Source organism: Sinocyclocheilus grahami, unplaced genomic scaffold (assembly GCF_001515645.1).
Source record: "Sinocyclocheilus grahami isolate Dianchi unplaced genomic scaffold, SAMN03320097.WGS_v1.1 scaffold834.1, whole genome shotgun sequence".
In the NCBI taxonomy this organism is placed as follows: Eukaryota; Metazoa; Chordata; class Actinopteri; order Cypriniformes; family Cyprinidae; genus Sinocyclocheilus; species Sinocyclocheilus grahami.
The window spans coordinates 685,441-698,365 of record NW_015506013.1 but is presented as its reverse complement, the minus strand read 5'-3'; the positions used below and the strand labels follow the sequence as shown (position 1 = coordinate 698,365).

The 12,925-nt window shown below is 37.0% G+C and overlaps 2 protein-coding genes across 2 annotated transcripts in view; both read left to right on the top strand.

Annotated features, from left to right (window-relative positions):
- Positions 1-7,459, top strand: part of LOC107562708 (pre-mRNA-splicing factor CWC22 homolog) — a 46,627-nt gene extending 39,168 nt beyond the window's left edge. Inside the window, exons 15-16 of the mRNA XM_016247399.1 lie at positions 6,441-6,493; positions 7,296-7,459. Of these exons, the coding sequence (XP_016102885.1) occupies positions 6,441-6,493; positions 7,296-7,459 (217 nt within the window). The remainder of the gene's footprint in view (positions 1-6,440; positions 6,494-7,295) is intronic.
- A 3,098-nt stretch (positions 7,460-10,557) lies between these two features.
- Positions 10,558-12,925, top strand: part of LOC107562720 (pre-mRNA-splicing factor CWC22 homolog) — a 13,966-nt gene continuing 11,598 nt past the window's right edge. The window contains exons 1-5 of the mRNA XM_016247421.1: positions 10,558-10,649; positions 11,224-11,376; positions 11,559-11,686; positions 11,768-11,869; positions 11,953-12,152. Coding sequence (XP_016102907.1) covers positions 10,587-10,649; positions 11,224-11,376; positions 11,559-11,686; positions 11,768-11,869; positions 11,953-12,152 — 646 coding nt within the window. The 5' untranslated portion in view covers positions 10,558-10,586. The remainder of the gene's footprint in view (positions 10,650-11,223; positions 11,377-11,558; positions 11,687-11,767; positions 11,870-11,952; positions 12,153-12,925) is intronic.

Sequence of the window (12,925 nt, the reverse complement as noted above, 5' to 3'; positions counted from 1 at the left end):
CCTACAAATGTCGTCTTTATCGCGTCGCTCCAGCCCTCTGCACAGGCTGAGGAGCGGGAGCAGGTCAGGAGGGGGAGAGAGACATCTATTCACTCCCCAGCATACAAACATATGTCAGCTGTGCTGCGGGTGACATCACTACAGCCCACTATCACCTCCAAATAAATATGCCATGTCTTTGCAATAAGGATTTTTTTTTCTGTTGGTGCTAGTAGTTCAATTTTGCACTTCTCTTGCCAATATTTTAACTCAACATCAAAAATGGCAAATTTACTTTTGTCAGATTTAAAAAATTTTCCCTCACATTTTTATGCTTGTTTGGAAAAATCTGAATTTTCATATATTTATTCAATTTAATTATATAATGTGTGTGTGTGTGTGTGTGTATTAGTGCTGTCAATCGATTAAAAAAATTAACCAATTAATCGCATATTTTTCTGAAATTAATCGTGATTAATCCCACCTAACATTAATTTAACAATTTTAAATGTACTTTTATATTGCAATAATTCCACATTAAATATTCAAATTAATGTACAAACAACATAAAGACTATTATAGACATATTACATATAGAATATAACATATATAATATTTTTTATATTTGTTTAATGTCATCTTTTTTATGACTGAAGGCCAGTATCACTGATACCAATACTACTGATGACTCTATGAAATTGTTTTTCCCCCTAATATTTTATTATTTACTACAGCCATTCAACATTACTGTATAATTGAGAGCTATCAATTTTAACATTTATTAGACTTAAAAAAAAATAAAAAAAAATCTAATTTGACTGAACTTAAAACAATCTTCACATAAACCCATTATAATGTCATATTTATGCGTGCCCTTCAGCAGAAATATACAGAAATTGAAACTGAATTTATCAAACACTAAATTCTAAATTAAATATAGATGGATTCTTAAAGCTATAAAAGTTATTGATTTCCTCTTTTTTTTCTTCTTTGATGAACAGACATCACAGCAGCTAGTTATTAGGTTATTTTGCCTGCTATTTCTTCAAGAGCTGATTCTGCTGAACATGACTCAGATCTGCCACGCATCGTATTTTCTCTCAACTCTCTTAACCTTTTCTGAAGTGAAGTTGGAGCACGCGTCTGAGACGTCTCCCGTTTGATGTGCTCGTAAAGACATTCTGCGACTGAATAAATGCACTTCTTGCCAGGGGAAAAATGACAGAAACCGCAGTTGTGAGTGGGGTGGCCAACCCTAGCTCCGCCCCTGTGTTAATTGCATTAAATATTTTTAATGCGTTAAACTGAAAAAATCAAGAGCTGATTCTGCTGAACATGACTCGGATCTGCCACGCATCGTATTTTCTCTCAACTCTCTTAACCTTTTCTGAAGTGAAGTTGGAGCACGCGTCTGAGACGTCTCCTGTTTGATGTGCTCGTAAAGACATTCTGCGACTGAATAAATGCACTTCTTGCCAGGGGAAAAATGACAGAAACCGCAGTTGTGAGTGGGGTGGCCAACCCTAGCTCCGCCCCTGTGTTAATTGCATTAAATATTTTTAATGCGTTAAACTGAAAAAATGAATCGCCTGCGTTAACGCGCTAATGTTGACAGCACTAATATTACAATATTTACTTATTAGCAATTTACTAAAAATCCTAAATGCTTAATATGTGTTTTTACATTTATTAAAATCAAATGGTGTATGTATCTAATATTATTTCATGGCTGTGAGCTAACATGAACCAACAACAAACAGTTTTTTTGCTAACTAAAATTAACAAAGATAAATATTAAATACTGTAACAAATGTTTTACTCATTGTTAGTTCATGTTAATGCGTTAATTGTTGGCAAAAAGGACCTTATTGGGAAGTGTTGTTTTATTTCATAAATATACATTTATTTTCAGACTTCTTTTTAATTCTATTTATACTATATAATTCCTGGCTATTTTTATTATTATTTTTAAATTTTATTTATTTATTTATTTATTTACGGCCGTTTTCCATACATTGTTTAGAAGCGTTAAGCAAATTGACAAGACTGCTTTATTGAGCTGATAATGCAGCTCATAAGTGATTTAAACCATGAAATAAATACATGTGTAAATGATTACCTCTTTGCAAAGAAGTGCTCATGTTTGTTAGCAGTGGGATGTACTCAGATCTGTCTCTGAAGCCAGAACTGGCAGAACATTGCTCATGTCCAGACCTACCACTGTCCTCTGCGTCATCAGATATACGCACACACACACACACACCTGAGCCTGCCTCAAACCCCCCAGTGTCTGTGCAACATGAGGAAACACGTCGAGTGCTCTGGTTTCCTTAACATCACTGTTTGATAAATAAGTTATTATTGGAACTAGACATCTGAAACTGGGAATCTGAAAGTTTGGCTGGGGTTTCATTCGGCCAATTAAGTGTACACTTTTACAGGCATCTCAATGGCAACATATAACGTAACTTAAAACTAATACAGTTTTGCCTGATTTGATTTGTCAGCCTGATTTCTTTTTAGTCATATGATTGATGTACTTTGGCACATTTATCATTAAAGGTCGTTCCCTTTAATGAAACGCAACAAAAGCAGTCCCTTGTTTAGAGCTCGTTTTAACATCATGGCATGCGCCGTTTCTTTCACACATATGGGTTCACGTCCTTGGAACCCACTGCGTTTTGTCCCTCCTGAGTTGTCGCTCCAGAATAAACCGTCCTTGAGTGTTTAGTGATGGCTGTTTCTGCCCAGTGATCTGGCTTTGCTCCTAAATTGAAGGGTTCTCACAGTCATGGAAAACCTGAAAATATAAGGGAATTGAAAATGGTCCATCTGAATGATGACTTAGTGATTCAGTCTGAATTTGAATGGTTTCTGTTTGTTGATGTTACTTATTCCCTTATCTGTATTTATTTATTCATTCATTTTCATGAAATTCATTAGTCAAAAAGTGTGGGAACCCTGTAAAACACCCAATTTGCCTAACATTCTTAGCTGTAATTTCAAGTTGAACATTTAGGGTGAGGGTTTGTCATTAATAAGATAAGGAACTTTTCTATTTTAGGAAAATCCCTCTGGATGAGGTCATTCACTTTCACATGTTTTAAAGATGTCTATAAAAAGGTGGAATGTAGCTTTAAATTCCGTACAGCTGCTACCGATTGGCAGGTGTCTCCGTTAGGGTGGAGCTTGTTTATAGTCTGCAAGAAGTCCACCACATGTTTGGTTTCCAGTTTAACTTTCCACACAAGATGCTGACAAGAGCTTTACAGAGCTGAAGATCTACTGAACTCCCATCATTCCCAAGGTTCTACATGCCCTTGCCCCTTATGTGTTTAACTATTTTATTCTATTTTAATATGTTTTAAATTGTAGTTTATCACTGTGATGCAAAGCTGAATTTTCGGCAGCCATTACTCTAGTCTTCAGTGTCACATGATCCTTCAGAAATCATTCTAATTTTCTGAATTGGTGCTCAAACTTTTTTTTTTAATCATTATCTATGTTGAAAATGGTATAAAACCTTGGAACATTTCTTTGATGAATACAAAATTCAAAAGAACAGCATTTATTTGAAATTTTAATTGTAACATTGTTAAAGTCTTTACTGTCACTTTTGATTAATTTAATGTAAATGTGAACAGTAGTTCAACAATAGGTCAGTCCCTAACTTCTAGTGGAAGAAAAAATGTGGGATGTGAAAACTAGGAAGCCTCATTTTCATTCGGCACATTAAATATTCTGTCTGCACTGAGGTCCATGAAGCTGAGATGATTCACTCTTATTCAGCCTTCAGTTTAAAGAGATCATTTCATACTTCACCCTCAGAAAAGTGAAGGCCAAACCTTGGCGTCTGAACATATAAATGGTTTAACTTGCTGTGTTGATGTTTACATTGAAATGTCGAGGGCAGAATGTATTGAAAACATCACAGCCAGTCTCATCATTTCCATGTCGCCACATCAAAGTTTCCCCTTCAGAGGAGGATTGTAAAATGTTTCATAGTGCACACTTTCGACAAGGTTAGAGTGAAAATTAGCAAAGGCAACGACAATTGATACTGAGCAGCCGCTGTCTGGCAGTGAAGTTGATGGCGCGATTATTAGTCTTGTGAGCAATAAACACATCAGAAGTGCAGAATGAATCATGGGACTTCACAGATGGCCTGTTCATTATTCAGCCACATTTCTGCCTCCGCCAGCCTCAGCCACATGGATTACAAACGTATGGATTGAGTGCATCAGACTGAATCACAACTATATTCAGTTAGCGGAGAGATGATTCAGCTGCATGAGACGCTAATCGAATAATGATTCATTTCACAAAGAGCTTCTGCTGCCATTGTGTTTGTTACTGAGTGAGAATGCATTAAGTGCAGAGAGGGATATGGATGACCGTTCAGCATTTTGTTTATTTGGTGTGTCTTCTAGTATTTATGAATAGATTTCCTCTGTGGTCTGTTTTCATTTAGGATAATTACCTCAAATTATTTTTTGTTTTTTTCTTTAATTGGAACAATATGGAGTTTGAAGAAACCGGATGTTGTAGTTGGATGACAGGATATTGCAATGTGTTTGCTGGGGCGTTGTAGGCGGTTACTTGTGTGCCTGAGTTTTCTTGAAGCTTCTGTGATATTATATTACAAATTTTTTCTATTATTGTCTGTCCATTGAAAATACTAAGATTAGTCACTTAAAAAAGTGATAGCCCACCTCAACTTCAAGCTGCACAATTGGTGAGGGACAAGTTACATGTGAGTATATTTTGCAATGCATCCCTAATATAGGGAAGCTTTGATCGATCGGCCGGAGATCGGTATCGGCCGATAATCATATTTTATGACTCGATCGGTACTCACCAACTTGGCCGATCTCAGGAACCGATCGCAATTTGATGACGTCAACGCGTGACGACATACATGATGCGTGGGTACATAAATGATTTGGCGCCGCAGTCATGTCATCGCTGGTGTGGAAATGCTATGACATTTTGAGAGACAATGAAAAATTCGCTGTTTGTCGTGTATGTTTTACATGATTCATCTACACCGCAGATTCAGTGACGTTAGAGCTGATCTGCACCTCACTGTACGCGTCTGCAGCACGTTACGGCTCCACGGCCACCGGAGCTGATCGTGGCCACTCTAGTCAGTGCTTGTGTTTATCAGTCAGCCGCAGCACGATTCTGAAGCGCCTCTCCGCGCTGCTTGGATAAAAATAGTCTTTTGTGAGTTGTCACAGCGTGGAGGACGGAACAAAAACAGAGGTTTCCCCAGTAACAGCTGTACACAAAGCAGCGCTGAGCTCACAAACGCTGCTTTATCAGGCATATAACATGCAAGATGAAATGAAAATCAGAAATACACTGATATAAAAACACCCGCGCCTCGTTTAGATTTTTAAATGTGCAGTACGTGCTCATGTTTATTCAACCAAGCCTTTTGGAAAATCCGTCAGTTTTGATATTGTGGTGAGCGCCACAAATAAATAAATGTATGGGAAACACATCCCACAGCACAACCACCTTAGCCCAACTTCAGTCTACTCATCACCTTAACTTTAACCGCGTTTGTAGCCGGTGCCATAGCCAGACTGGTAAACAAACACAGACCGGAAGTTAACTTCAGGCCAGGTGCGTGCGCCCATTGAAGCAGTCTATATAAAGCTTGAAGCATCAGAATCGGTATCGGCCGATCACTATGACAAGAAATCGTTACTCCGTATCGGCTGCAAAAATCCTGATCGGAGCATCCCTACCCTAATATCTTAGGTGCTTATACTGATGGTTAGCAATTTGAACACACATCTTAAGGAGTTACACTACCGTTCAAAACTCTTAAAATTAAAGGTTCTTGCAATGATGCCATAGAAACACAATTTTGTGTTTCCCAAAGAACATTTACCCAGCCTCTGAAGGTACTTTGAAGAATGTGGGTAACCAAACAGTTGCTGGTAGCCACTGGAAAAAATACTATGGAAGTCACTACCAGCAACTTGAATCATGTTGTAGTTACATTATCAAGTTGACTAGTTAAAAAAACGTTAGAAATCGAGAATCGGTCAAACGTTTTGAAAAAAAATCGAGATTTCAATTTTTTGCTATATTGCCCAGCCCTGTTAGATTTTGGAGTGTGTTCAAACTCCTAACCCTCAGTATGATTCCAAAACCAGTGAAATTTCACAGTTTGTAATACCACACTAAATACTAACAAAGATTTTTTTTGCTATTAATAGTTATGGTATTAATAGTTAATACCATTCTTTTTTTTCAGTGTTGAATCAACATTGTACACGGTGTGCCTGTGCTTTTTTCAGAATATTTATTCATTATTCAGAATATTTATTCAGCATGTGAGGAGTATATTTCACACCCCATACGGGGGTAATGGAAAATACGTTTCTCCTGCACTGTGCTCTTCACCTGAGCTTTCACTCCTTGGAGTTATTGATTGAATCCTCCAGCTTGTTCTTGACCGGACAGATCTTCAGCCTGACTTTTTCTGCCCGTCCCACAGGTAGATGCGTAAGACTCGGGCCACATTCATTTACTTAAAAAGAAAAAGGTTATGTTGCTGAGCCCTGTGCACTTAGGGAATGCTGTTGTGAGTTCACTCAATGTCCCATGTGTGCCAGTGTTTCAGTCGAGCTGGTTTGTTGGTGAGGTTTCAGCTTCGAATGTTTTGATACTGGCCTTTTAGCAAAAGAAATGATACGTTTTTCTCTTTTTTTGATCTCAATATAGAAGTTTTATTGTGTTGTGGATATACTGGAGGCAAGTGGTTATTGATTGTCTGGGTGTGAGTCTGGGCTTCAGTCCTTGTGGTGTTTGTTCGATTTGACAGCGCTGCCAATTTCTTTTCAGAGGAAATGAAATAGGCTGACATGGTTTAGAAGTTTCTTTAAATGATTAAAGCCCTTCATTTGTTTCTTTTTGTTCTTTGTGCTGCTGCTTTAATAAAAGCTAATGGCTTTTCGTAATTTCTTTTCCATCAGTCTTTGCAGAGCAGATGGCCGGTCATCTGTGGCAACAGTCTTGCTGTGCACGATTACAGATTTCACATCACGGATGCTCTCCTGCGCTCCCTTCCTCTCATATCTCTCTTCAAAAATTACTAGTCTGTCCTGAGGGAAACGCTTCTATCAGCTTCATGTCAATCACAATCCGTCCATCATTCTGTGGTTTCTTTAGATATAATGTATCCAAGCAGTCAAAACAGAGGGGTGAGATGTTGCACTTACAGTGAGGGCATGCGGGAGTTCAACCTGGCTGCAGGTGCGAAAAAGGAAGTGCTTGCTTTGAGCGTGTAATCCCTCTAGTTTGCTGTGTTGGTAGGATCAACACAAAGGGTCACTGTGGGAGTCCGGCCTTTTGGGCTGAAGAGATTTACCTGACATCTCCCATGACAGAATCTCTAAAGCGCCACTATGGTTTATTTGCTCGAGACAATGAGGATGATGCTAATGAGCGAGTCAGAGAGTGATTCACCAATGCCAAAGCACAGATTTCTGCTCCTGCTTGGTCTGTTGCACAGTAATGCTACCGGTGCTATTAGAGCAGTTTAATTAGCAGGGATTTCCCTGTTCATACATGAGGAATAGGTATTAGCGGAGTCAGAGAACCGTAGTTGGATTTCTTCTGGAACTGGAAGCTGTACTGACGGCTGTATTGCTCATTTCTGAGATGTGTTGGTCATTGTTTACTCACCCTTGTTTTCAAATAATAACTACTGTCCAAAGTTTAGACTTTTTGAAAATAAATTTATACTTTTATTCAGCAAGGATTAATCAAATGTGTCAGTAAAGTCTTGCATCACTGGCAAATATTATGCAGCATAACTCTTTTTAAAATTGTGATGATAAATGTTTCTTGAGCACCAAATATGATTTCTGAAGGATTATGTGACACTGAAAACTGTAGTAATGGCAACGGAAAAATTCAGCTTTGCATCACAGGAATAAATTACAATTCACAATATTTAAATAGAAAACAGTTATTTTAAATGGTAATAATATTTCACAATATTACTGTAGTTACCTAAAATGTGTTTTAATGTCACTATTGGTGAGAATTGTTTGATCTTTGAATAATATTGGTCTTTAAATGCAAGATATTTAAAATATACCTGAAATATACTTGCAATAGTTCCACTCAAATATACTTTAGTATATCTTTAATTGCACTTCAGCACTGCTTCCGCACAATTAAAGTACATTAAGTGCAAAATTAGTTGTTCCAATTTAGCAGAATTTAAGTATACCAGTTTAGTATAATACAAGTAAAATTGCAGGGTATTTTTATTATTAGCACATGGATATGTAAATATTTTAGTAGTATACTAAATTTCAGATACATTTTAGTATATTTGTTTTTCACTAGGGACACAAAATGGCACATTAAAGTTCTAATAAATAATCAATTTTCTGAAATCACCCCCCTGAATGATATCGCTCAAATGAGAGAAAAGGTTTCTAATCAGCAATCAAGCACAGACTGTAGGCGATTTCACCTCCCTGAAATATATATACAGGGTGTTAATATGAGAGACTGGTGCCGTAGGGCTAAACCATCTTTCTGCTCCGCACTCCGTATCAAACTGTCCTGTGATCAGAACACCTTACCGTCACATCTGGCACATGTGGCTCGCTGCCTGCAGGCTCCTGTTAGAAGAGTCAGAACCGATCTCATCAGGGCTTAATACTCAGCCGTACCTCAAGTGCTCAATACTTCATCTGCCTGGACACTCCGCTTTTTGATATCCTTCTGTTGAAAGTGTTTTAGACTTCCTTAAGTTTTCCACTTCGACTCTAATTTGGTGCTAGCCTGCAGCCTGTCGGGGTTTCATTATAAGTTGATCACAATCATGCCGTTCCTCCTTATAATCCTGAGCTCCCTGATGAATAAATGTGGGGCTGAAATCAGTAGGCTTATGGAGTGTTTTAAGGTATAAGTAGAGAAGTGTGGCAGCTCTTGTAATCGTGCAGCAGGATGAGATGTTACACCTACAGCGAAGGGTAGCGCAGACCTCTGGAGCTCAGCTGAGCCAGCCGCAGGTGTGAAGTGGGAAGAGTTAAATGGCTGTTTGGAGCGGCTAATTCTTCCTGTTTCAGGAGAGGAATGGGCATCTGCAGGCAGGATCACAGCAAGGCCAGGCATGAGGAAAGGTTCGATAAGGGATTTCAAACTTTTGACCTGAACAGAATTACCTGACATCACCTCTCCATCATAGGTTTCTTTGCATGCCTCCAGTCACAGCAGACGTTTTGACATTTCTGCTCTAGATGCTTCGAATAACCTTCCTTAAAGCTATAGTTCACCCAAAAATGAAAATTGTCAGGATTTACTCACGCTCAAGTTGTTCCAAACCTGTATGATTTAATTTCTTCCACTGAACACAAAAGAAGATATTTTGACGTATGTGGCTAACCAAGCAATTTCTGGTCCCAATTGACTTCAGTAGTATTTTTTGTTCCGTACTGTATTTGGAGTCGGCCAGTCTCTAACGCTCACTTCAATAAAAACAGTAATGGTGTAAAATATTATTACTATGTAAATATATTTATTTTAATATATTTTAAAATGTAATATATTCCTATGATGACACAGAGTTTTTTCTCCAGTCTTCAGTATAACATGATCCTTCAAAAATCATTCTAATATGCTGAATTGATGTTCAAAAATAAACATTTTACTATCAATGTTGAAAACTTTCTTAATATTTATGTGGAAACTGTGATACATTTTTTCTGGATTCTTTGAAGAATCGAAAGTAAAAAAAAAATGGACATTTTCTTTCACAACATTCTGCGTAAATTACTTTCTAATGTCATTTCTGATCAGTTTAATGCATTCTTGCTGAATAAAAGTATAAATTTCTTTCAATGTGTATATATACATGCATACATAGATACATACGTACATACACACAAGCACAGAATACCATTCAAAAGTTGGGGTCAGCCTTTTTTTTGGCCTCGCTGCCTGCAGGCACTTGTTAGAAACAAGGTTACTTTATTCACCTGCATGTTATGAAATTGTAAAAATTTGTATAATGTCCCGGCAACTCTTTTGAATGTAATTAATCTAAATGAGGACTAAAGCACCAAAATAACACACAAAGCATCATAAGAGTAGTCTGTATGACTCATGCACTGTTTTTGCAAGTCTTCTGAAGCCGATGGCTCTGTGTGATCTTTTCATTAAGTATTTTTTTCTATTTTACAAAAACCTCTTAATGATTAATCCATATTTCAAGTGCTTAGTGCTTCATGTGCCTGGACCGATATCCAGTGCACTTGAGGAAAGAGCCTTGAGTTCACCAGAACAGTTTTTAGATCATCTCATCTAATGCGTTCAGGTTTAATTTGTTAAATTGATCTTGAGGCTGTCTGTCGCTCTGTCTGTCTCAGAATCCTAGGCTCCTTGGTGAAGATATGAGGTTATGAGATCAATAGGCATTAGTGCAGAAGTGCTGGGAATGGATGATCAGCCCCACACTTTTCCTTGATGTTTCTTTTAAAGTGCCGTGCCCTGATGCTCAGTCTGTGTTTGAGATGTTTTTCTTCTTTTTCATGTGCATCTGTTTCTCTCCACAGAAAGAGCTGTGCAACATGATCCTGGACTGTTGTGCCCAGCAAAGAACATACGAGAAGTTCTTTGGTCTCCTAGCTGGGGTGAGCATGTCTTTCACTTTTTGCTTTATTAAAACTTTTTTAAATGCCATTTTGTAGTTGTATGTTAATTTTTAATATGTATATTGATTTTTTTTATCCATATATATGTGTGTGTGTGTGTGTGTGTGTGTGTGTGTGTGTGTGTGTGTGTGTTTTATTTATTATTATTTATTTACACTTTTGTATTTGTCTAGTTTGCATATTAATTTCATTATAAGATAAACTGTTTATTTTATATTTTATTTTTATTTTTTATATTTTATTTTACTATAAGTTAATTTTAATTGATTTATTATTGTACATTTTATTTATATATATTTTTCTTTAGTAATGTTATCATAAGATTATTTATTTACTTTTGTTTAAATGTTAAAAGTTTTTTTTAAATTCATGATTTATAAAATTATTTGATTGAAGTGTTTATTTATTTATAGATTTCAACATTACACAAGGCAGCATTATTTTCTCTCTAGATTTATGAATATTTAAAGTGACATACACCTCATCTGCACTATTGGTGCAAGATCACAACAGTTGTTTGTTTCTTCATCTGATGTTCTCATCTTTTATGTAGAGGTTTTGCCTGCTGAAGAAAGAATATATGGAGAGTTTTGAAGCCATCTTCCAGGAACAGTATGAAACCATCCACCGGCTTGAAACCAACAAATTGCGTAACGTTGCTCGAATGTTTTCTCATCTCCTCTACACAGACTCCATACCATGGAGTGTGAGTAGCTTTTATTACTTCTTTCTTTACATTCACCACATCAGCATTTAGACATGGCTAATAAACGAATGCATCCCACAAGCTGTAATTACGTTTTAGACAACAACACATCAATATGGACAGACACATTATTGGTTTCCTGATGTAGTAAAACAGTGTTATTTTTTTTCTCTCTCTCTCAGGTCCTTGAATGCGTTAAAATGAGTGAAGACACAACGACGTCCTCCAGTCGAATCTTTGTGAAGATTTTGTTCCAGGAACTTTGTGCTTATATGGGCTTGCCAAAACTGAATGAGAGGCTGAAGGACATGTAAGTGCTTTCCTTTGTGTTGCATTGAATACAGTTAATCGATAATTAATTAATGGACCATATCGTTTGTTTATTCCTCAGGACTCTTCAGTCTTTCTTCGATGGTCTTTTCCCACGTGACAACCCGAGGAACACGAGATTTGCCATTAATTTCTTCACATCAATTGGCCTTGGAGGACTTACGTACGTACCTGTGAAATCTCTCCTTTTGGGTCGGCTCCAATTGTTGAGAACAAATGCTTACTGCACTTTTTTTTTTCTTTCAGGGATGAGTTGAGAGAACATCTGAAGAACGCTCCTAAGATGATCATGACCCAGAATCAGGAAGTGGAGTCATCTGATTCTTCCTCTTCTTCTTCAGACTCCTCCTCATCTTCAGATTCCCCATCTGACAGCGACAGCAGTGACAGTGACTCGGATTCGTCCAGCGACTCAGACTCCTCCTCCAGCAGTGACAGCTCCTCAGGTATCAAAACTAGAGCCCGACCGATATGGGTTTTTTGGGGCCGATATTAGGGTGTTTAAAAAAGGCCGATACCGATATATCGGCCGCTATTCTTTGTGTATATTATAGTACAGTACCAGTCAAAAGTTTGGACATTTTCCCATTCGTGTGTCCAAACATTTGACCGGTACTATATATAGAATACAGTATATGCATAAAAATAATATATATACATAAACACATTTTTTGCAATGATCACTCAAATGTGGTGATCAAACACTTATAATGGTGACAGAGATATGTTATGGAGGCAGGGCATTTAACAATAAACTTTACTATCCAAAATGAGTCTGACATCAGTGCACTGAACAGTAAAGTTGAAGTTTATTCAACTTTAATTCAATTCCATTCAACTTTATTCCATTTAAGTTTATTTCACTTCGGAACATTCATTCACGGATTTGCACTACTGTCTTCACACACACACACACACAGATGAAACTTACTAGAGAAGTGTGACATAATATAATATAGGGGAGCGTGATGCACAAACGGGGGGTTAGTTGTAACACGTGGTTTGAATAGTTATTTTACCATAGTAAAATTTTAATTCTGGCTTAAGTAAAAATTTTTATCTCAGTTTTTATTATTCATTTAAAATGAGACAAATCTGCTATTATTTTAATCTCCAATCTGTTATTTATCAGTTCAGATATATATATATATATATATATATATTTTTTTTTTTAAAAAAACATAAAAAAGTTTTTTTCCAAAAAAGAAAAAAGCGTCTG